At 41.1% G+C, this 24815-nt stretch overlaps 1 protein-coding gene across 3 annotated transcripts in view; it reads left to right on the forward strand.

The window, feature by feature from the left end:
- Positions 1-24815, forward strand: part of LRCH1 (leucine rich repeats and calponin homology domain containing 1) — a 237921-nt gene that overhangs the window by 138159 nt on the left and 74947 nt on the right. For all 3 annotated transcript variants that reach the window (XM_070409153.1, XM_070409155.1, XM_070409156.1), the window contains exons 3-4: positions 8888-9014; positions 22181-22286. In XM_070409153.1, coding sequence (XP_070265254.1) covers positions 8888-9014; positions 22181-22286 — 233 coding nt within the window. The remainder of the gene's footprint in view (positions 1-8887; positions 9015-22180; positions 22287-24815) is intronic.

Below are 24815 nucleotides of genomic sequence, written 5' to 3' on the forward strand. Positions count from 1 at the left end.
GTGTGGGAGGATTTTTTCAGACTTTCTGAAAAAAAAAAAATCTTATTGGCTTTTTGGTTACATGCTTTCCTGCTCACTCTTTTGTCTGTTTCTGTTTCTTCTCTATTCCAGTGCCTGGATGTTCTTTCTATTCCTGCACCTTAATGCTGAATTCCCCAAAGCTCAGCCTTTGACCCTTAAATACTCTCTTGCAGACCTCATGTCTCACGTGTTTCAGATATATTCTCATTTCTTTGATTAATTTGAACACTAATTCTCATTTTCCCAATTGCCTAAAATTTAGTTTCTCCTGAATATCTATTGACTCCTCAAAATTCAATATGTGCTAAGTCCATTTTCTTCTTTCTCAAATGAGCATATCTTGGATCCTTGTTCCTGCCCATGTTCATACTGTTTTCCTCCAATACCCCATTTTGGAGTCTCATAAATGACTTTTGACCCCTTCCTCCTTCCCCTTTTATATAACTCAATCATTATACTACTAATTTAGTGTTTCATTGCCTTCTGTTTGGAATTCGGTGTCCTCCTACTAGTTTCTTGCTTTACCTTCACTTTTTATTCCAAAGTAAATGAGAGGAGGCTGGGTTGTATTGAGGGAAGATCACAGACTTTGATCTGAAGCCTGAACCACCTGGTTTCAAATCTTAACACAGAGCAACTCACTAACTAGGCAACTTGGAGCAAGTTATTTAAATTCTCTGAACAATGTCAAGTTTTGTGTCTGAAAAGTAGGAGGTTTAATGTTTACATTACAGGATTGTTGTGAATATAAATAAAATAATTGTCTAAGTGTCTAGCACAGTGCCTTATTTATAAATATAAAAGGCTAAGTGGCCGACCATCCATCCGTCCAACAGTCTGACCAACCGGCCGGTACATATGATGCACTGGAAATTTAAAAATAAATGTTGACTCGCTCATGTGCGATTCATATAAAGCTCTCGGAATGGATATTATTGAAATCCCCCTTGAAATGACTTGTAACGTATCTATTATTGAAGTTACCTTTGGAAATAGTATATCTATAGATAATATTAAAAATATATCTAAATGTGTGATGCTTTGTCCTAAAAATGAGCACGTTCATAAATTAAATGAAGAAATCTTGGATATTTTCGATGGAAATTTTTCACACCTTAAGATTTTCACACTTTGTGTGATGATTCCATCAATTCAACAGATGATGCTGAAAAGGGAAAATTTCCCACCTAGTTTCTTAATAGTATTACTTGTTTGGGAATGCCATGTCATAAATTAAAATTGAAAGTAGGTGCAATCATCATGCTACTGAGAAATCTTAATAGTAAGTGGGATCTTTGTAATGGTACCAGATTTATTATCAAAAGATTGCGACCTAACATAATCAAAGCTGAAGTATTAGCAGGATCTGCAGAGGGAGAGGTTGTTCTGATTCCAAGAATTGATTTGTCCCCATCTGACACTGGCCTCCCATATAATTAATTCAAAAGACAGTTTCCTGTGATGCCAGCATTTGTGAAGACTATTAATAAATCACAAGGACAAACTCTAGACAGAGTAGGAATATTCCTACCTCAACCCGTTTTCGGACATGGTCAGTTATATGTTGCTTTCTCTCGAGTTCGAAGAGCATGTGATGTTAAAGTTAAAGTTGTAAATACTTCATCACAAGGAAAATTAGTCAAGCACTTTGAAAGTGTTTTTGCTCTTAATGTGGTGTACAGAGAGATATTAGAATAAGTTTAATCAATTTATCAGTCATTATTTTTATCAATGTTGTTTTTATGTCATGTTTTTCTTGTTTTTATGTCATGCCTATGTTGTTGTTATATTATGTTATTGTTTATTAATCAATTTATATATTATTTTAATATATATTTTACTAATTTTCTTTCAGCTCTGACACTTCTATTATAGAGAAAGGGCGAATAGTGATATTAAAATATTTCTTCTAATTAATTTCCTTTCAGTGTTCACGAATCCATGCACTGAGCCACTAGTTTGTAATAACTACCCAAGAATTGTTTGTTGAATTTGTTGAATCAAGTTTTGTGGCATGTCATACGAATTACAATATGGGCTAAGAAAAACAGTGACAAAGGTCTGGTATTTGAGTAAAGTAAGTGGATTTAAAAATATATATTTTTATTGATTTCAGAGAGGAAAAGAGAGAGAGAGGGAAACATCAATGATGAAAGAGAATCATTGGTTGGCTGCCTCTTGCACGCCCCCTACTGGGGATCAAGCCCACAACCTGGGCATGTGCCCTTAACAGTGGTTCTTAACCTGTGGGTCGTGACCCCTTTGGCGGTTGAATGACCTTTTCACAGGGGTCGCCTAAGACCATCCTGCATATCAGATATTTACATTACGATCCATAACAGTAGCAACATTACAGTTATAAAGTAGCAACGAAAATAATTTTATGGTTGGGTCACAACATGAGGAACTGTATCTAAAGGGCCAGAAGGTTGAGAACCAACCGAAATCGAATCCAGGACCCTTCAGTCCGAAGGTTGATGCTCTATCCACCAAGCCAAACTGGCTAGGGCAGTAAGTGGATTTTATAATATTGTCAATAAAGGGGATATGCTACTGGTTTGTATAAGTATTAGAGCAGTTAAGTGGAACTGAGTTATCAGTGGCTGTTAAATTACATGATAGAAGCATTATGAAGGCTCATTTCTTTGGAAGGATAAGTAGAAATAAGAGGATATACATAGGCTTATATTAGTGCATGTCAGTCTATATTACACATTCAAAAATTCTTAGAAATAGATGAATAATAATGTTTTAGGCATCTTAATTTTTATTACATTTTTTTCATTATTCATTGTCCATGGGTACATGTTGATCTGAGTGGCCTGTTCTGATTTAAATCAGTATCAATATCCCTTTCCTTTTTTGTGAAAAATGAAATGTTAAAGCAAAAAATAATTCCATGGCTTTGGTGGAGTGGCTTGGAGGAAATGGCAGGTAAGGTAGCTGTAACTTTCTGGTAAAGCAAATTAGAGTCTATTCTATGTGAAACATGGTTCCAGGAAGTGGGGGAATTATCTTCAGTGCTAAACATCTTTCCTAGCCATTTACTAGTAGTGATGGTTTTTCTATGTGCCAGCAACTATGTTTTGCACACTGGTGTTTTTCAGGACTTAGGGCTCAGGCCTCTACAGTCTTAATACTTAAAATCCAAAAATCTACATTGTTGCTTTAGAAAGGGTTTTGCAAATTCTTGCTAGTATCGGATATTGAGTTCTCTTTGAATATTTGATTTTGAACATTTAACTTCTTTTTAGAATGAAGAACATAATACATGTTATAGAGGAAATTAAGAGCAACAGTTTTTAGAGCCTTGTCCTTTAGGAATTAGAAAAACTTTTAGAAAAAAAGAGAAGGAATAACTGAGAAGGGGCAAGTTTTCAATAATCACACTTTGAAATGTAATTTCAAACAGACATTGGTAGTAGTGATTGCTGACCGTTAGGGTTATAGAAATGGAATATTTTAAGAAAGGGTTTGTTTATACTCAAGAGGAGACTGATAGGCTGTTACTGTGGGAAACCAGTTCAGTTTCAGTAGCCAAATATGGTGCAGGTATGCACAGTGGAACTGCACAGGGAAATACCCGTTGCAGCAATTTGCATGAGTTCTGAGGTGCTTTAGACACTCACTTTGTGCTTCTTGCTTTTCTTTCAGTTTCCTTTTCTAAAGTTGACTCTGCCTTCTCAAATCATGGCCTGTATGTCTGTGTGGAATGGGTTGGTATAGTGTTTAAGAACTGGTTCAAAATTAAATACTGTGTTTCTAGTTTTGAAACATTTTAAATTTTCAAATGATTGTCATACTCAAGTTGTAGGTAGCATAACTGCTTTCAAAGTTAAATTTAAACATAGACTCCCAGATTTTATGCATATACATAATCTCACTTGAGATTAATAATTTCATGTAAAATATGTTTAAAATTATATTTATAGCTTTTCTATTTATGAAATTAAAGTTGACCAAAACATGACCAGGCAACATAAAGCAATGTTCTTGTTGTTGGTGATTGTCTCAGACATATGATGGTGGTGGGAATGAAGGGAGAAGGCTGGCTATGCAAGGGCAACCAGTAGTCATTAGGGGAAACAAGAGTGAGACATGTTGCCTGGCTGGGTTTTCTAGAATGGACCAAGCAAGAAAAGGAAATGGTTCTCTATGGATACGGTTCACTGTTGTATGTGCATGAAGACAATTAACGGTCAAGTGTCATATACAAAACAGAAAAGTTACTCTGCCTTTAATGAAAGGTGAATAGGGCATGCAAAAAGAACATAAAAACACAATTAGGTGAGGTATCCTGTGAAAAAGGAAACTTACTTGGCTACAGTAATAATTGCTCTTGACTATAGGTCCCGTGTCATGCACAGACAATTAATGCTATTTAAACAAACAATAACAGTAAGTACTACATACTTGTTCCTTCCCCTCCTTGGCTGAGACTAATATAGGGTGAGCTGCCCAGGGAGTTAAAGTGAATTTGTTATAGAAATCACCCTATAAATTATTTTCTGTTGAGTGTGAGTTCCATGTTTCATTATTAATGAATACACATACATACTAACAAAAAGATATGCAAGTTCCCTGTCTGGTGTGGTCAGTTGGTTGGGCATTGTCCCATGCACCAAGGGGTCACAGGTTTGATTCCCAGTCAGGCCACATGCCCAAGTTGTGGATTCAGTCCTTTGTTAGGGTGCGTGTAGGAGGCAACCAATCGATGTTTCTCTCTCCCTCTCTCTTATTCTCTCTCTAAAGTCAATAAACACATTTTTAAAAAGAATGTCTAGGGGTGGTCAAAAGTAGGGTTATAGTTGTGAGTTTATTTTTGTATAATTATTTATTATTAGTTATTGTATTTATTGTTATTATTAACCTACTTTTGCTCACTCTTATAGTCCAGTAGAATAAAAAATACATATGATGCCCTGATAATAAAGTCACATGTAACAATATAGCATGCCTTCATCATCACATACTTTAAAGGAAATAATTCCCTAATAAACCAATAATAAATTGTCAAATACTAAGTTTGAAAACATTATTAATAAGTGCCATATTAATAAGTGCCATAGTCAAAATACACTAAAATAAGACTCTGCAAAAGTAAAACCACAAATAAATGACCTGGCTTGTGAATTTCTTAATTTAAGAATTAGATTAAGTGATACTTGAAACCAAGAGAAATTTAGGCTATCAAAATTGTTCATACTATGTTGAGCTGCCTTGTTCCATCTTGGAATTAGGACATAGACAAATCTAATGGAGAGTCATTCAACTGAGAAAGATGGAAGACAAGCATTAACAGTAACTGTGGTAAAAGCCCACTGCCTGCCTGCCTTTCCTCACTGCTCCCTGTGCCATCCTCTATGCTGATGGGCAGGGAGACTGATGGGATGCCGGGTGAGCTTGGCTCTTTGATGGCAGGAAGTTTCTGGCCACCATGACTGGATCTATGATTTCTACTACTGAGTGAGTGGCCCTTTCCCCCACTAATTTACTCTTTTGTAATGAGTGAGTTAATTCTTTATTTTGTTTTCAGATATGGCTCACAGGCTAGATTTGAAGGTAAATGTTACTTTATCAGACACTAAATGGCCTTATTTTTACACATTCTTTCCTCAAAGGGGTATTTATAAGGCTCAGGCCCCCAGGAGACTAGTGGGAAGGTAGGGTAGTGGATTTCAGCCTGAGGCACTTATTTGCTTGAGAAAAATGCCAGATGAGTGGTTTCAAAAAGCTCAGGCTGCTGATGTGGGCAGAGGATTAAAGGGAACGATTTCTCCTCTCCTTTGTAAATACCTGCTGGAGAGCTAATGGGATTTTGTGTGCATGTGTATTTCCTTTTTCAGTTGGGGAAATTAAAAGTCATACTGGAACATCCTGTGATAAAATATGTGAGGTAGAGGCTGAGGGAACAGATAGATGCAGTAGAAGAAATGTGCCCCAGGTCTGTGGCATGTTGTATTATCACCAGACTTGGCATGTTATTGGTCTACTGGTGATTAAATACAGGAATGTGTGGGGCATAAATAAATACCTATCTCATCAGCAGCTTTTAGCATAAATAGCACTCTTTCCTATCAAAGAAACTAAATGCTTTCACAAGCTTAAATTTTATTTTATTTTATTTTCAATTAGTACCCACCCTGGAAGAATTCCAAGCTATTTCAAATAGTCATGCTTCTGAATAAACAGAGCCTTCATTTCATTACTTAAATAGTAAGATAAATGCCTCTCCAATTCAAAATCTGTTAATATGATTAGATGCCTGCATTAAGGTAGTGAGACTGGGAATAGTTTAAATCTGAGTTTCCAAGATAAGAAACAAAGGAAAGATCTCAGCTGTAATCGTTGATTCTGTGGAAAATAGGAATGTAGAAATTTTTTAACATAATTATCTTTGTTCCCAATATTACCTCTTGAAAAGGAAGCTTAGTATAGCTCAAATAATAAAATTGTCTTATTAACATTTTAATTTACCAATCCTCACTTTATGAAATTACATATTAATGAATATTTTATAACCACGAATTACATCCCAAATTATTTGCCACCTTTTGATAAATTGAGTTCTCTTTTCAGGAGGTAGTGTCTTTAAATATATTTTATTGATTTTTCACAGAGAGGAAGGGAGAGGGATAGAAAGTTAGAAATATCGATGAGAGAGAAACATCGATCAGCTGCCTCTCGCATACTCCCGACTGGGGTTGTGCCCGCAACCAAGGTACATGCCCTTGACTGGAATCGAACCGGGGACCCTTCAGCCCATAGGGCGATGCCCTATCCACTGAGCCAAACCGGTCAGGGCAGGAGGTAGTGTATTTAAAGAAAGCTCTCCCAGCAGGCATCAGGAAGCAGGGCCTCTCCTCCTCCATCCAGAAGAGCCCCATTGGCTCCTGTGGATGTGACAGGGTGCAGGAGGGGTTTGAGAGGACAGACAGACAGGCTAGTTGTCCTAGATTCTCCTGCCACTATCCCCAGAGATCAGGAGAGAGGGCCAGGGTGAGCCCATCACCCTTATTCTCGCCTGTCATCCTAACCAGGAGGGAGTGAAGAGCTAGCTGGTCTTTCTAGTGCCAGGAACACCCACCCCCACCCCCATAGGGCTCTCAATCTCCTCTCCTCTGCTGGACCCTCATAGAGAAAGTTCTCTCATTCTTATGCTCCTCTCTGGGAATAGCTTTCTCTTTGGGCCTGGGCAGTAGAGAGAAGATGTGGCCGTATCTTTTCTTGCTAAAACCTCATTACCTGGGCATTGGGGACCAGGAGTAGGAGATGTGTCAGGGTGGTTACAACAGAGTACCCATATTAGGAAGGTTCTTTCAAGAGAACACCTGTTTTTTATGAGCCCAGTAGCTAGAGATACCCTTTGGCTAACCAGATCCCTCCACTCTCATATGGTATGGGGGAATGAGAGTAAAACCTTTACACATACAGAAAAATGCCCAGATCATAAATGTACATCTTAATGAATTTTCACAAAAGAAGCATCCATATAACCAGTATCCAGATGAAGTTTATTTTTTTATAATGATACTAGAGGCCTGGTGCATGAAATTTGTGTATGGGTAGGGTCACTAGGCCAGGCTGGCAATCAGGGCCAATCTGTGGGGTGACTGGTGGGGCGATTGGGCGGGCCCCCTCACTGGCACCCACCTTGGCTGGTCTGGCACCTCCCACTCGCCTGTCCCGTCTCCCCTCTCCTTCTGTGGGGCGACTGGTGGGACGATTGGGGGGGGGGTCCTGCTCGCACCCACCTTGGCTGCCTTGGGGCCTGCGGCCTTGGGGCAGCTCCTGCGTTGAGCATCTGCCCCCTGGTGGCCAGTGCACATCATAGCAACGGTCGTTCTGCCATTCGGTCTATTTGCATATTAGGCTTTTATTATATAGGATATGTTTCCTAATTATAAAAGCACTTTGTAGTCATTTTGGAAAATTCAGCAAAATGTAGTAAAGAAAATAAAATCCACGCATTGTACCTACTCCCCCTAAAATGACCACTGGTAACAATCTGTGTGTTTGCAGTCCATCTGTCTGTCTCATGCCCTTGCACACACAGATGTTATTTGCACCCATAAATACATGCATACAGTACCACAGCCTCTGAAGCTTTGCACACAGAAGTTCTAAGTAGGTGCAATCCATGACATACAACAGAGTTTTATGTTTACTGTCTGGATGTTGACTTCATCAGCAGAATGGCCAGAAAAGAAAGGGAAGCTGAAAACCATCTGTCTCCTTACTTGATACCAGGAAAGGGGCTGCTTGTGAGGGAGGAGATAAAATAAGTCACTGCCATATACCTGTGGATGATTCTTAGACTTCATTTCTTCAATATTTTCCCACCTCTCAGAAAACTCAGCAATAATGATTTTTTTTAAGTAGCTCTCTTGCACATACCTAAGCAAACAGCCACAGTGAGTCAAAACGTTGGAAATTGGCTGATGGTTTTGTGAGTTTCAGGAAAATGATCTCTCCATTATTACTAAAATAGGTAAGACAATGCCTTCGGTCCTCTCAGGATTTCCTGTTCACATTGTCAGGAAGATGACAGTTGGCACCAGCTTCCTGTTGCTATTGGTGATGCAGGGCATGTTGCCCACCTGTCCCCGGGCTGGCCATGGGCTCAGCGTCTGCAGGGGTTCCTTGTGCTTACCTCAGAACAGCTATGCCTCTCTTTTTGTAAAATATATTTTCTTGTCTTATACATATGAGTTTTGAGTTATTACATATACAGAAACTTTATTGGATTTTCATATTTGTTAAGTGTCTTTTCAGCTCACTCTTTTTCTCCTTGCTTGTGAAAAAGATTCACAAATGGTATGGAGTGGCCTGTATGTTCACATGTGCCCTTGTATTGTCTTTTCAGTCGAAATCAGCTGTCCACCCTGCCTGCCTGCCTGTGTGGTCTGCCTCTCAAAGTCTTAATTGCAAGTAACAACAAACTTGGATCGCTGCCAGAAGAGATTGGTCAGCTCAAACAGTTAATGGAGTTGGTATGTACTGATTTTTATGGTGCTTGCTTACTAATCATAGTCAGCTGAAGTGGTCAGAAAAACTTTTTGCTATGGTTGGACAGAGAGGAACTGAGCCTATCCTATATAATAAAAGCTTAATATGCAAATTGTCCCCTCTGGCAGTCATTCGACCCAGAGTTCAACCTCTCGCTATGACTACCAGGGGGCAGCACAGAATATGGCCGGTGTCTGCAATGTGCTGCAACCTCTTGCTGGCTACCTGGAGGCGGGGATGACACCGGAGGTGCGGTGAGAATGGGGAGTGTTCTCTGAGCTCTCTCTCACTTCCCCTGCTACCCTCCCCTGGGATGCCAGGGATCATGCGCTGGGAAGCCTCCCCCCCACCCCCCTTCAGGTGCTGGGCACCTGCGAGGAGCCTGTCTCGCACCCGTGTGGCATCTTCCAGGTGAGCTGGGCGGCAGCCTCCAGGACCACAGGGGCCAGTTGGGCTTGCGGTGGGTACGCGCAGGAGCCAATCTGCAAGGCCAGTCAGGAGAGAGCACACTGCCTGCCCGGCTTCCGTGCAGCACCGCTGGGCGGCCCAGAGGCCCATATTGCACCCCAGCCTGTGGGGCGCTTACTTCATCTCTGCGTGGGGATTCGGGTGCTGTGACTCAGGTGGAGGGGGGTGCCCAGGGGCCCAGGTGCTGCTTAAGGCCCAGAGGTCAGCTGGGACCTGCCCTTCCATGCCAGACGCTTGTGCTTCGATTGCTGGCCAGGCCTAGGGACCACACCTATGCCTCTAGTGTTATTGATAAAGACATTAAGGAGGGAGAGGAATAACCTTGGCTTTGTTGTAACAGACATAGTTTCTGAAAGTTACAGATTTTCTGTAGTTCACACTTCCTTAAGTTTACATGTTTTACAGCTCCTGAAGTTTACAGGTTATCATGTGGTAGTTAGATCATTTTATTTTTACAATGAAAATAAGTTTGTGATAAATTATGGGTAAACAAAAACTAATCTACAAATAGGTTAATAGGCCCCACTTTCTGTTATTTCACAAGACAGAAATAACAGCGTGCCCTGATTCTGTAAGGATTTGAGCAACTACGCTCTAAAGCAGTGGTCGCCAACCTTTCCGACCTCATGGACTACCAGTGGTCCTCGGACCACTGGTTGGTGACTGCTGCCCTAAATCAATGTAACTTTAAAATGTGACCCTATCCCCAGGGATAAAAAAGAAGAACAAGTTACAGACGGGCAGAGATGGGTTTGTAAGTGTGTGCCTGAGGGTGAGGTGCACTACTGTATTTCAGCTCTTTCTGTACCTATTTAATTACTTACCTTGTTTCTTAGAGTGTGAAAGAATGAATCCTTTCTAGACTTCCATTGAGCTAAAATGGGTGAAGGTAGAGACAAGAATGAGCAATCAGGTTAAAACAATAGTCACAATTTAGCCTCCAAGCAAGCATTATTTCACACTGACCTTGTGTCAAACACAGAGCAAAATATTATGATTCCAACCATGGAAAAGACACGCTACCTTCCTGTAAGTAGATGCCATTCTAGAACATTGATGACCAATAACGTTTCTTTTGTGTGCCAACTCCAGTTAATTTCTTTGGCGCCACCTGGAATCCTGTTGTGATGGCTTGTGAGGCCCAGATAGAGTGCTGTGATCACTTAGTCATGTCTGCTTCGAGAAGTGGCTGGGAAAGTGATAGCACCCATGTCACATGTGTATCCACTTTGACGTTAGTATAGAAATGAGTAACTGCTGTTTCAAGGCATCAGAGCTACTTAAAACAGGACTTATGTGATAGCAGTATCTGAAACCCATTCCAGCTCCCTCAGACTAAGAGTTAGCATTGGTTATAGAGATACAGAGGTCTTCCCATCAATCAGTATCAGGACATTTGATCAAGGATCATGAAATGACTAGAACAAGACACTGTAAAGTTGTCCAGAACTGTGGCCATGGTTTACTTTTATGACTTTCTCTACTTCTGCATACAATGGAGAAGTTGCCTAGCCCACAGATTCCAAGTGTACTAGTAAATGTCCTCCCAGCTAAAGCATTTAGCAGGGACCTACTAGCAGGTCTCAGCCCTGGTTTCTAAGTGAGAGAGGCAAGATCTGAGTCTCATGTCCTCTCCTGACTCAGTCAGCAATACCCAAGGCACTTGATCACATTGCCCTAACCTGACTGCTCAGCTGCAACCAACGGGGGAAGTTCTGAAAGAAGTTGGTTATTGAGTTGGATCCTCTCACCCCGAAGTCTATTACAAGAAGTGTGCTTACAGGGTACGGAATGATTGATTTGTCTTGGGGCTGGGAAAGGTTTTAAGGGAAGAGACCTTTGAGAGGTGCCTTACATTACTCCATGTATCAAACAGAGTGAAATATTGTGATTCCAACCATGGAAAGGACACGGTGCCTTCCTGCAAGTAGATGCCAGTCTAGAACATTGATGACCAATCACTTTTCTTTTGTGTGCCAACTCCAGTTAATTTCTTTGGAGCCAGAAATCCATGTGGGATTTCTGAGATGAAAATAAGAAGGCAGAGACAGGAAGGCCTTCAAGAAGGAGGGATGACTTGTGCAAAGACAGGCCAGTATGATACCACAGGGCATGCTTGGGCAGTAAAAAACAGTTTAATCCTCCCGAGATGAGGTAGAATGGGAAGACTGCTGTAGGTTTAGGCCACCATTATCAGCTCCTTCGCAGGGCATCCAAGGCCCCCCTTGGTCTGGCCCCTGCTTCCCTCTCAGGTTCATCTCTTGCCCCTAGTCCCTTCACCCTTTGATTGCAGCCTTCTGGTGATGCACCTCGTTCATTTTCATTCCTGTCCTGTAGAGCATGGACTGTTTCTTCCCCCTCCTCTTTTGGTCAGTTTTTAGATCTCACTTAAATCTCACTTTCTCCAAAATGCCTTCCCAGGTCCTGAGCTAGGTGCTTTTAAGACAAGCACCCAAAACTTACCATCCAAGTTTCACAGAGTCACATTTGTCATCTTACTTGGTATTCTCCACACCTTGAAAACTGCTTAAGGACGAGGGACGTATATTGCTGTTGTATCTGGTGCCCGGCACATGATAGACACCGAAGAATGTTTGCTTCATGCTGCTGTCAAATGGTGGAAAGTGGGCCACGAAGGTGGCCTGGTGCAGACTCCCAAGTACTTTACTGGGGTGGGGGGACTCTATCTCTCAGTCCAGGTTAATTCAGAAGGTGCCATTTTAACAGAAAACAAACAAATATAGAATAATGCTTTGGATGAAACTGATAGTTATATGTTGTCTTTTTAATGCTTCTTTCAGGAGTCTGATAAATGCAATGTATGTTACAAATTGTTGTTGTTGTTTGTTACTTTTTGGCTCCTGAATGATGAAGTCAGTGTTCTGGACCCTTTTGGCAGCCAGAATGTTTCAGTCCCACTGCGCCCTGTGCTTCAGCCCACAGCGTGCCAGCCATCAGCTGTGCCTAGAAGTACGGACAGCTCTGTTAATAGGTGGCACAAGTGCTGAGCCCTGGAGCCACCCACATCAGAGCAGGGCTTTCTGTCAGTTTGCGGGGCTGGCAGAGGAAGTACAACAGCACTGTCTGCAGCCTTGAGATACACAGGCTGCTGGTTGGGTGGAAGGGACACCCTGAGCTTTTCTTAGGCACTTTGTCTGGAGCCAGCCCTAACGTAGGCTGCCCTGCCTCTTAGTTACAGCAGTCATCAACCAGTCCTCATGAATTTTCTCTACCAGCAACAACTATTGAACCCTGGAGTTCTGGAATGCTAGAGCCATAGAGGTTTTAAAAGACATCTAATCCAAGGTGTTGACATTTTACAAATGATGAAACTGAGGCAGGGAGATGTATAGAGCATTACCCTGGTGTAGTCAACTTATAACTTCAGTTGAAACACCCTCACCCAGCAAGCAGCAGATGCAGTTTTGTTTTATTTATTTATAAAATGTGTTTTTATTGATTTTTAGAGAGAAATGAGGGGAGAGAGATGGAAACATCAATGAGAAAGAAACATCGATCGCTGCCTCAGCAGATGTACGAGTAATTTTAAATGTACTAGTAACTAGTAACTACATTTAAAAAAATATATAAGCAAACAAACTCTAATAATATATTTTAACCCAAGATAGCCAAGATATAATGTCACATGTATACAATGTAACAGTAATGAGGTATTTTGTATTCTTTGTTTGTATTAAGTCTTTGCAGTCCAGTGTGTGTTTACACTTGCAGCACAGCATGGATTGGACTGGTCACATTCTCATGCCCAGTAGCCACATGTGGTGACTACCATACTGGAAGGGCAGCCTGTGTTTTTTCTACTCTGTGTGTAAGCTAGTTAGATCTTTGTAAAAAAAACATTTCTTTGTGAAGTTGGTAAAAATTCAATAAGTTGCCATTATTTAACCACAAAGGGTAACTAGCCTTGCTTAAGGTCACAGACTAAAGAAAGATTAGTTCTCATTCCTTCTTATCTTTAATCTTTTTGCCTAAAATATTAGTATTACTATAGGTAATCAGATGTTTTTTAGCTATCAACTAGAAGAAAATTCCCAGGAGAGCCTAAAGTAAGTCTAGGATTATGTGGGTGGCTTCTGTTTTGTGCTACATAGTAACCAATTTACTAAAAAATATGGGAGCTCCCCAAGCATTTAGAGTACCTTAAGCCACCACTGTGCTGATAAAATCTCTCAGTTTATGGGCTCAGTATTGTTTAAGTATTTTGAAGGAAATCATTTTAAAATTTTCACATTAGACTCAGAGTCTCCTAAATTGAGTTGTAAACTCTGTTTTTCTTCTGAGTATTTGTGGAGCATTCTAGAATCATTTGCTTAAAAAACAAACACAAAAGCACTATAGCCATCTACAAGAAAGGAGTTGTCCTTTCTAATTTTTGAGAGAAATTGGGGTTGGAAAAAATATCTGACCATCTATGTGTGCTTCCTATGTTGGGAAGAGATTACTAAGCACCTACTGTATGCCAGGCACTCTGCTAAGTACGTGACATGTTATTTCATCTAATCTTCACAATAATCCAGCAACGTAGCGATTATATCTACGTTTTACAGGCAAGTTTGAGTTTCCAAATTACTTACCTAAGGCTGTGGAGCTACAACGTAGTGGAGCTGAGGTGAAAACCAGGTTTGTCTGATGAAAGTCCACACCCTTTCCACAGCTGTGTTCATTGTGCCTCATCTAGATTGTACGGAAGCCTGTCATGGAGAAACGGCCATGATTTCTTTCTTTGGCATTCCTGGATTCAGCTTGGACTGATTTTCCCATCAAAGTTGTGGCAGGTCATGAACAGCTGAGAGTGAATCAGAGAAATGTTACAAAAATAGGGTGTGGTACAAATGGGAGGGCAGTGTCTGTCTGAAGGTTTTCTCACCAAGGAGCCACAGCCAGGAAGGAGGAGCAGCAGACTTCTCTTGTATTGACTAAACCTCACTTTACTCATTGAAACCTTGTTAACATATTGGAAATATGGTTCTCTTGCTGTCAAATCATGCCTGAAGAATAAGGTATGGTAAATATTTGGTAAGACATACTTATTGAATGCCATCTATATATATAAAACCCTAATATGCAAATAGACCAAACAGCAGAACAACTGAACAACCAGTTGCTGTGATGTGTGCTGGCCACCAGGGGAAATGTGCAGAACATGGCGGGCGTTGGCAGCAGGCGGCAGAGCGTGGAACGTGACGGGCATTGGCTGAGGCGGGATGGTGGAACAGGGGAGTGGGGGCACCAGACCAAGACGGGGCGCCGGTCGCTGTCATGAGGGCGAGCCTCTGGTGGTTACTGAAAATTCTTTGCTCCCACACACCGCAGTCCTGCCAGGCACTCACACCTGCTGCCAGTGCCAGCCCCTCTCACACCCGCTGTCGGCGCCCGGCGTCGGTCCCAATCGCTTGGCGCTGTCAGCGAGTGTGAACAGCAGCTGCTGGCCCCGATTGCCCCTGAGGGCTTCTCCACCTCCCCCTGCTTCCGAGGGGCGATCGAGGCAGCTGCTGCCGCTCGCACCCACTGCTGGCACCGGCCCCAATTACTCCACGCCATCAGCGGGTGCAAGTGGGGCCAGCACCATCAATGTGTGGGAGTGGTGTCAGCGGGAGCAGGGCTGCTAGCAGATGGGACCAGGGACTGTGGCAGGAGGGACTGGGTGGGGGCGTGGAGGATGGGCAGAGACACACCCCTGTGCCCACCATAGCCTCGCGGCCCACAGTTCCTTTCAAGGTGCATGAATTTGTGCACTGGGGCCCTAGTTCTATATAATAAAAGCCCAGTGACCAAACAGTGGAAAGACCAGAACAACCGGTTGACCAGTCGCAATGATGTGCACTGACCACCAGGGGGCAGACCCTTAATGCAGGAGCTGCCCCCTGGTGGTCAGTGCGCTCTCACAGTGGGAACACCGCTCGGCTGACCAGGATAAGCGGTGCTCCCACAGCGGGCCAATCCCCACAGGCCCTGCCCCCACCAGTGCATGAATCCCATGTACCAGGCCTCTAGTATGTTATAATTAACAGACAGCTATGAAGACAGAACACAATAAATTGGAGAATACTAAAGGGCATTTGCCAAAGGTTTAGGAGTTTTCTCATTGGTTCTCTGTGCTTGCTGACATGCTGGGGTCAAGAGATGGTCTATTTCTAGTTTGAGCTTTCTAAGCTCTCTGCTTTTCCAAATCATGCAGTGTGTGAAAATTGTGTCTTCCAGCTCTTGCTTTCATTTATGAGAACTCAGTATCATGGATTCAGAAACCTGCTTTTACATCCAAAAACTCACAGGGCCTGGCTCAAGTAATAACTGATTAGAAGGTGTATTTCCTGGTCCTGACCAGAGATACTATTTTTTATTCTCTTTTCATAAAATGTTGGTTGTGTGGAGAGTTTGAATCCAAGGACTTACTGAGCAGCTTCTGAGAAAAATCTCTTCTTCATTATTTTTATAGGTAGCATTCCAACCTCTGAGTTAGGTAGTGGAGATGTAAATTCATGTGTCTGCCATGATCTTTTATCCATTTGTAGTCTGGAGGTGTCTTCTCACATCTCGTTTCTGTGGGATATTTGGAAACCCATGGCTTATTCAAAATTCCTTCTGTGCTTCAATTTCTGCCTTTCTAATGAAAAACAGTGGGATGGGGCCCGTGGTTGTGGGTGTGTGGAACAGTATGAAGTAGAGTTTTATACTGGAAAGAAACATTTAATAAGTCTTGAGAAATAATACATCTATCATAATAGCAGTTGCTTGAAAAAGTATGGAGTTTAAATGAACATAATGATTTTTCTTAAAAAAAAGTTCTGACTGCAGGCATTGAGGTTTTTTATTGCTAAGAAATCAAAATTGACATTACTCCTGAGTCAGTTAGGTATCTGTCTTTCAAAGTCTGCTCATTATTTATTTTTCTTAAAAAACAACAACACCTATATCATATTGATTTTTCTTTTTTAAAGAGAGAGAAAGGGAGAGGGAGAGAAACATCAATGTAAAAGTGAAGCATCAACCAGGGATTGAGCCTGCAACCCAGCATGTGCCCTGACCAGGAATCAAACTGGCGACCTCTTCATGCATGGGATGACGCCCAACCAACTGAGCCACACAGGCCAGGGCTGTCAGCTCATTATTTCTGATGTGGTAAATGAGTTTTCCTGATGTTGGAAAGAAATTAGAATTATTTAATCTCACCTCTTCTTTTTACATAGGCACAGAGAGGTTAAGACATTTACTGAAGTTACACAGTGAAAAAGGCATGGTCACATGATGGGAGGCGAATGGTAATAGCTTACAATTCCTGTCAGATATTTGTGTTTCCTTCAATTAAAAAAAAAAAAGAGCTAGATTTATCACAAAGGTATGACTATAGCAATAATATAACCACACTAAGTTTTAAAACCTGAGAGTCAGAGCATGTAGCTCATGGAAATGCCACATGCAAATCCATAGTGTGACCTGGTCTCACTAGAACTCTTCTCAAACAGAGATCATCTTGACACAGTATTTATGTTGGTTTTCAGTAGAGGTCACACCTTCGAAACACGTCTAGTTTTTTTCTGATATTATTATCTGAAAGTGAGCATTACCTATTAATAATATCGGAATTCACTCTGACACTTTAAATCCTTGTCATTTTTGCATTCTAAAGGGATGCTAGCAACTAGCACCTATCAGCAAAAGTGTGTTAATCTTCAACATGTATTTAACACTTCTAGAGACTTCCTTTATTGCCTAGAAAGGCTCTGATGAAATGTGATTACTTAAAAGCATGTTGATTAAACCAGTGCAATATAAGTTTAAGTCATAGGTAAACTTCTCTATTTTTTTTTTTTTAATCCAAATGACAAAATTGAACTGACTGGTCCATAAAAAAAACTAAATTCGAGTATTTAATAATTAGATTTATTCCCCTGTCAAAAAGAAGATAATTAATAAATATGTATTCTATGTTTATGGTTCATTTTTTGGTCTACCTGTATATTTGTAATATTGTGACACTAAATATATGGTAATTTGATTTCACTGAAGCTTGAAATAATTTCCTTTCTCTAAGACATAGCTTAGAGCTAGTAGATAATTCAGAAGGAATTCATTTGACTATTCTAAGAAGCCACTGAATCTGGAATTCATAGCTTGATAAATTCTAATTAATTTCAAAAGTGTAAGGCATTAGTGTTTTTCTTTTTTTAATTTATTTTCTTAAATCTTCTTTTCTTTAACAAACTAAAAAACAAACTAACAAAATCACAACCCTATCTTATCTTGGGCTAATTATGGACAGACATGTTCTAGAGAAACAGGCCATTCTAGGAATATTGCTTTTACGTTTTCTAAATGGAAATATCTTATCCCCAAGCATCTATACTATTATCTTTTCCTTCCTCCTCCTCATTCCCCAGCTAATCAAGACATAATTACCTAAGAGTTTCAATTTTTTAAAAAATATATTTTATTGATTTTTTACAGAGAGGAAGGGAGAGGGATAGAGAGTTAGAAACATCGATGAGAGAGAAGCATCGATCAGCTGCCTCCTGCACACCCCCCACTGGGGATGTGCCTGCAACCAAGGTACATGCCCTTGACCAGAATCGAACCTGGGACCCTTCAGTCCCCAGGCTGACGCTCCATCCAGTGAGCCAAACTAGCTAGGGCATGGGTTTCAATTTTTTTGATGGAATTTATAACTTCTTAAATTTGGCAAGTTGAATAACTGGGAGGGAATAGAGTTTTCAACAATATTTACTATACTATAGTGAAAAGTCTTTATCTCACTTATATTCTAGATCAGCCTGGGCATTTTTTCTGTATTCTTGTGGTAGGACAGAAAGTAACTGACAGCAGTGAAAAGTATTATTAAAATAATTTGTTCTTCACCAAATACCCTTTAAAATGTGAGTGGACAATTGGACTTTGTGTTTCTAATTGTGTACAGATGTCCAGTTCTATAAGTCAGAAGGTAAAACTCACTTTTATCATGTGAAGTTCTTTAAAAAAGAAAAGGTATATTGGTTATCATTTTCCCTACTGACAAATAAGTATTTAATAGCTGAGGTGAGTTGATCTTCTTTGATAAAGTCATTATGTTAGAAATATATGTTGGAAAATTTACCTTATATTTAGAGAAACAAGATATCCTAAATTCTGGCTAGCCAGAGGGTAATGAACAAAGTGCAAAACGACTATAGTACAAACAAAAAATGGGATAATAATCTGATGAGATTTTATGCTGTGAAAATGCTGCCTATATCTTTTTGCTTCCCTCTTCTCTCTTTCTCTCTCTCAAGAGAAAGGCATTTTTAAAAATTATGTCCTTGAAACTTCTTTAAATTGTCAGTTTCACATTGAAAATCTAATTTCCCTGAACTACAAAAGGGTCTTTCTCATGCTGTCTTTCTCTCACAGACTTATAAAAATTTATTTTAGTTGTCAACTACGTAAATTCTCTCTAGAGATGGAAAATAATTCCCACTAGTTCTTCCCCCACAATACCCCATTCCCCAAAACATCACCAGTGTGACTTTATGAGTCCAATAGAATGATTTAATTTCATAGATATCTAGGGCTTACCTGTGTACCATTTGTGTGAGGGCTTTTTAAAAGTAGAATGGAATGGTATCTTTTGCTTATTTGTAACTTGGTTAAGACAAAGAAAGATAAGGCTTTCTGTGAAAGATTTGGTTGTTGACTTCTCTGACTGATCAAATGCCATAGGAATTGGGAAAGCAGGCATTTCACTTTTCACTTCTCATACATAGAAGTATATTCAGAAAGACAAAGTGATTTACTGACTCAGTGAGGGACCAAGAGCGATTGGACAGATCTCTGGACCTCCTAATTCTGAAATTACTTTCTGACACTTTTTGTCTCTACAGATGTGCTTGTGGTTTTGTGGGGTTTTTTTTTAAACACTAGAGATATTTTTCATAAAATTCTGTGTGACTTTTCTGGGCCAGGAGCGATGCACCAACAGCAAGCTTGGGGGGAGGCGGGGCGGGTGATGCCCTTAAATACCTAGTGTTCTTAGCTCATCACATGCTACCTCCAGGTAGACAGCTGAGTATAGAACAGCATCCAGGCTGATTACACTTGTGCCACCAGCTTTTATAGATTACAGCTTCACTCCCTTTATCAGGAGTGATATTATTCCTCTTCATCAAGTGATATTCATTTAGTATCCTCATGACCTTGACAGATTAGCAGGTCACCTGAGGATGTTTAGATGAGGTGAGGATAGAGAGCAGCAGTCCACTGTGTTCTGTATGGCCCTGCTTTTACTCGGAGCCCAGGGTTTCAGGGAGATGGTTCATCTTATCTGAATGAAGTGAAACCAATTTCAAAATGAGGCTTTGCTGCTCTAAAAGGGAGAGTGAAAGAGGGTTTTTTGCAGGTTCAGCAGTTATGTGGGATATTTAAAGACTTGATCTCATTGGGATCATTCATAGCCCAAATATATCTGTGGTTCTGTGATACCAAGGAGGTGCAAGACATTTGGCATGTGTGTTGGAGCATCCCGTGTCCCATAAGTGAGACAGAGTAAACTGCAGCATTTGAGTGTCAACAGCAATAGACTTAGAATTTTATGCAACATTTATTGATTCCTTACCTTACACCTGGCATTTTGCGTGGCACCAAAAGGATGGAGTGAATAAGACATGATCTCTTCCATCTAGGACAGTGGTTCTCAACCTTCCTAATGCTGCGACCCTTTAATACAGTTCCTCATGTTGTGGTGACCTCCAACCATAAAATTATTTTCGTTGCTACTTCATAACTGTAATTTTGCTACTGTTATGAATCGTAATGTAAATATCTGATATGCAGGATGTATTTTCATTGTTACAAATTGAACATAATTAAAGCATAGTGATTAATCACAAAAACAATATGTAATTATATATTGTGAAATATTTATTTCTAATTACAAATATGTGTTTTCTGATGGTCTTAGGCGACCCCTGTGAAAGGGTCGTTCGACCCCCAAAGAAGTCACGACCCACAGGTTGAGAACCGCTGATCTAGGAGCTCACAGACTTTCAGGAGAAGAGAAACATTTGAGCAGATAAATACAGTAACAGACTATCTGTATGACTACAAAGGAAAAGTGGTCAGTTCTCCCTGGGTGTTATGTTGGAGCAGGAGAGGAGGCGGAAGTCTCAAAAAGGTTTCAGCGTGGAGGCGAGGGTTGAATTAAGTCTTGAAAGATGAGTAGATGGGACAAGAAGACAATACTTATGAATGACATTCCAGACATGGGAAAAGCCTGAACAAGTTTTGGGACTGTGCAACAGCTTGGCACACACTGGGAACCATAAGCAGCAATAACCCAGTATAGGATGCAAGGGAGGGCATTCAGAGAGATGGTGTTGGAGAAATACAGACCTGAATCCAAGAGCTGGGCCTTGCTGCAGAGTTTGGAACTTTGTCCTGTAGTTCCTGAGGAGCTGTTGCAAATGTTTAAGCTAGTGAATGACAATGAAATTTATACTGTGTAAATTTTCACTCTGGGAAGGATGGATCTAGGGAGGAGAATTAAACATGGAAACCAACCTGGAGACCATTATAGTGTCTAGCTGAGAAAAGCACCGATTTTCAACCTTATTCATCCCATGGTGCACACATAAACTATTTAGTAAAATTCTGTGACACACCAAGAAATATATTTTTTGCTGATCTGAAAAAAAAGGTATAATTTTGATTAATTCACACTGGACAACTCTTGTTGTGTTGGCTCTTGTCTATTATTATTATTATTATTATTATTATTATTTGAAAGTCTAAGGGAAAAGAGGTCAATGCCCCTGACTAAATAGTCAGGTATTGCATGTTTAAAAGATTCTTGTGGCACCTGTTGAAATCGCTGGTCTCGACTAAAGGAGTACCTGGGATGAGGGGTGGAGAGCAGGGCAGAGCTACCAGAGACAAGAGGAAGGGTAGGATTAAGAAAAATAATAACAATATATAAGATTTGAAATGTCATGCCTCCATTTTGCATGTATCAAGAGCTGTTTCAAATCAATAATTAATAGAATATTAATCTTCCAAAGCAAAGAAGACACAATCTGCACACCCCACAGACTTGTTTGTAAAATGTAGGTAAAGGTGTTCAGGTCCAAGGTTTCCAGCCCTCTAGTGATAACTCCATTTAAAAGAAATAGTGTATCTGAACAATGCATTGATATTTATAGTTTTTCTCTGTAAAATGTGAGCATTTGGTAAGGTGTTACTTAGAGGTTTTATGGGAGAGTGGCTGAACAGCGGGGCTGGTCATTCGTTCCAAGTGTTAGCTCTGGCACTTGCAAGACTTAGACAAATGACAACTTTTCTGAGCTTCATTTTTCTGATTTGTAAGCATTAGGCTAGTAATATTGCCTCATGAGTTTCAAGTGAGAATGAAATAAGATTGAAGCATGTGAAAGTGGCAGGCCAAGAGGCTGGCAGAGTAGTTGCTGGAGGCTACCAACATCCTTCTTTTTCCTTTTTCTTTTCTTAGAGATTGTTTAAATTGTTGAACTTTCCGTTTCTCCTCTGTGCTCAGCCTTACTTGGCTAGGAACCTAGAGACCAATATGGAAGTCTCCCTGTGTAGCTGTCCTCACATTTAAATTCTTTAAGGAGATTGCGCATGAAGTGCTTGATTTCCTGGAAAAAGGCATTTATTATTTCTCTCTTTGCTTTCTATACAGGATGTCAGCTGCAATGAGATCACAGCCTTGCCCCAGCAGATAGGTCAATTGAAATCTCTACGAGAACTGAATGTCAGAAGGAATTACCTTAAAGTTTTACCACAAGGTAAAAAAGAAAGAGGGGGAAAATGTATAAAAGTGGAGACTTTGATTATATTTTGTTTGCTTTTGTGTTTGCCTATTAATATTATAATTTGAATATCACATGCAGATAACAGAAAAGTTATATTCAAGTTGTAATTTTAGTCAAGGGGCACAGCGATAGAACATTCCCCTGTATAAGTGTGTGTGTGTGTGTGTGTGTGTGTGTGTGTGTGTGTGTGTGTGTGTGTTAATTTGCTCAGGCTCCCATAAGTACCATAGTCTGAGTGGCTTAACCAACAGAAATTTATTTTCTCACGGTTCTGAAGGCTGGAAGTCTGAGATTAAGGGGTTAACCAGTTTGATTTCTCTGAGGCCTCTCTCCTTGGCTTGTAGATGGCCATTTTCTCCCTGTGTCTTCACATCGTCTTCCCTCTATGTCTCTGTCCTAATCTCTTCTCAGAAGGAGAGATAAGGACATATTGGATTAGCATCCTCTCCAATGACCCCATTTTAACCTAATTACCCTTTAAAGACCCTGTCTCCAAATACAGTCACATTCTGATGCACTGGGGGTTAGGACTCCAACATATGAATTTGGGGAACACTATTCAGTCCATAACAGGAGGCAACATGAATTGTTTTTATTGTGGACTTGTGAACATCATGCCAACAGTTGAGTTGACATGTTTGGGCCTATAGATCTGACTGTTATGGTTTCTGGTCTTTTGGGGACCTGGGGGTCCTGGTTGGAAACCCTTGTGTCTAAAACCTATTTTTCAGGAGAGTTCACTGCCCTTTGGAGTGATATTTGGACTAATGTCACTGATGGTTTGGGTGAACTTCTCCAAGCCTGGAAGCAATGATGGCTCCAGAGCCTCAGTGCTGAGCTCCTCAGACAGCCCTGCTGTGAGCCAGACTCGGTTTCCTGCTGCTGTGGGCTTCCACAGGGTGTCCTGATGCACTATGTTGGAGTTCAAATCAAAAGACATATTTATTCAGAAATTTTGTATAATTAAGAATGTTGGCAATCAGCCTTGTAGGTGGTAGAAGATTAGAATTTCATATTTTGGGGATTCTTATTTGGATCTGAATCAGGAATGAGGTGAGCAGTAGAACACAATGCTTCCTCCAAAACATCCTCTGGTCTTCAAAGAACACTGATTTCCAGCCTTTGCATTTAAGGACACTAGGCTTACCTGATTTCAAACATATGCTAAAAAATATGCCTCAGAGCACAAACATATGTATTTGGAAACAGTCAGCATTCGGTTAATCTGACACTAATGCTGTTGTTTGAAAGCTGCTTGATTTTTACTATTCTGTTTCTGCTTCTTGATCTTTGACTTGAAATGCTTCATTATTCGAGGCAAGAATATGGCACTCATAAAAGAGAAAGAACTTTATGAAATGTAATACACTTTATAAATGGAAGTTTAAGTGTCTGCCATCTTCACCTTTTTCATATGGACTAGCATTTTAAAGAAGTAGAATTAGAAAGTATTTCAGCATAAAGATTGATTACCTGAGATGACTTGGTATAAAAACATAAATTGTTCATTTTGTCACTGCAATCCCATTTTTTAATGTTTGAAATTGTTTTTCTTCCTTTGAGCAAGTACAAAGAGAAAACTCTTACTTATAATTTATAAGCATCTACACTAATAAAAGAGAAACATGCAAATTGGTGTCACTCTGCTACTCCCACCAGCCAATCAGATGAGCATGCAAATTAACTCAACACAGATGGTGGTTAATTTGCATATGCAGGCAGAGCGAAGACTGAAGACAACTGAAGATGGCGGCTGCCAGGAGCTGGAGCCAGGAGGAGGCTTGGGTTGCTCCCAGCGACAGAGGAAGCCAAGCTTCCCGCCAGCCCTGGTCTCTGCTCAAGGACAGGTTGGGGGCCTGAGTCCCCAGGGGGGTGTGGCCAGCCTGAAAACTGGCCCTCAGCCCCTCACCCAGGCTGGCCACACCCCCATGGGGTGAGGGTCCTCACTGGGTGGCTTGGCCAGCCTGCAAACAGCCATCAACCCTTCATCCAGGCTGGCCAGGCACCCCAGTGGGGACCCCCACCCTGAAGGGGCTGTGGCCAGCCTACAAACAGCCATCATCCTCTCACCTAGGCGGGCCAGGCACCCCAGCGGGTTCCCCCACCCTAAAGGGGGTATGGCCAACCTGAAAACAGCCCTCAGCCCCTAACCCAGGCTGGCCATACCTCCCCAGTGGGGACCCTCACCCCATGGGGGTGTGGCTGGCCTGCAAACCACCACAGGCCCCTCGCCCCAAGGGAACCCCCAACCCGATTAGGGCCACCCTTCAGGGCAAACCAGCCAGTCCCCACCCGTGCACCAGCCTCTATCTATACTAATAAAAGGGTAATATGCTAATTAGACTGGGAGACCTTCCAGGAGACCTTCCGGATGTTCTTCTGGACAAAGCCATGGTGGCGGGGCTGAGGTAGAGGCGCTTAGAGGCCAAGAGGGGAGGGCAGTTGTGGGTGATCAGGCAGGTGGGGTGGGCAGTTGGGGGTGAGCAGACCAGCAGGGGGGCC

This window comes from Myotis yumanensis, unplaced genomic scaffold, assembly GCF_028538775.1.
Source record: "Myotis yumanensis isolate MYYU_CA2020_CCGP unplaced genomic scaffold, mMyoYum1.0.hap1 SCAF_3, whole genome shotgun sequence".
Taxonomy (NCBI): domain Eukaryota; kingdom Metazoa; phylum Chordata; class Mammalia; order Chiroptera; family Vespertilionidae; genus Myotis; species Myotis yumanensis.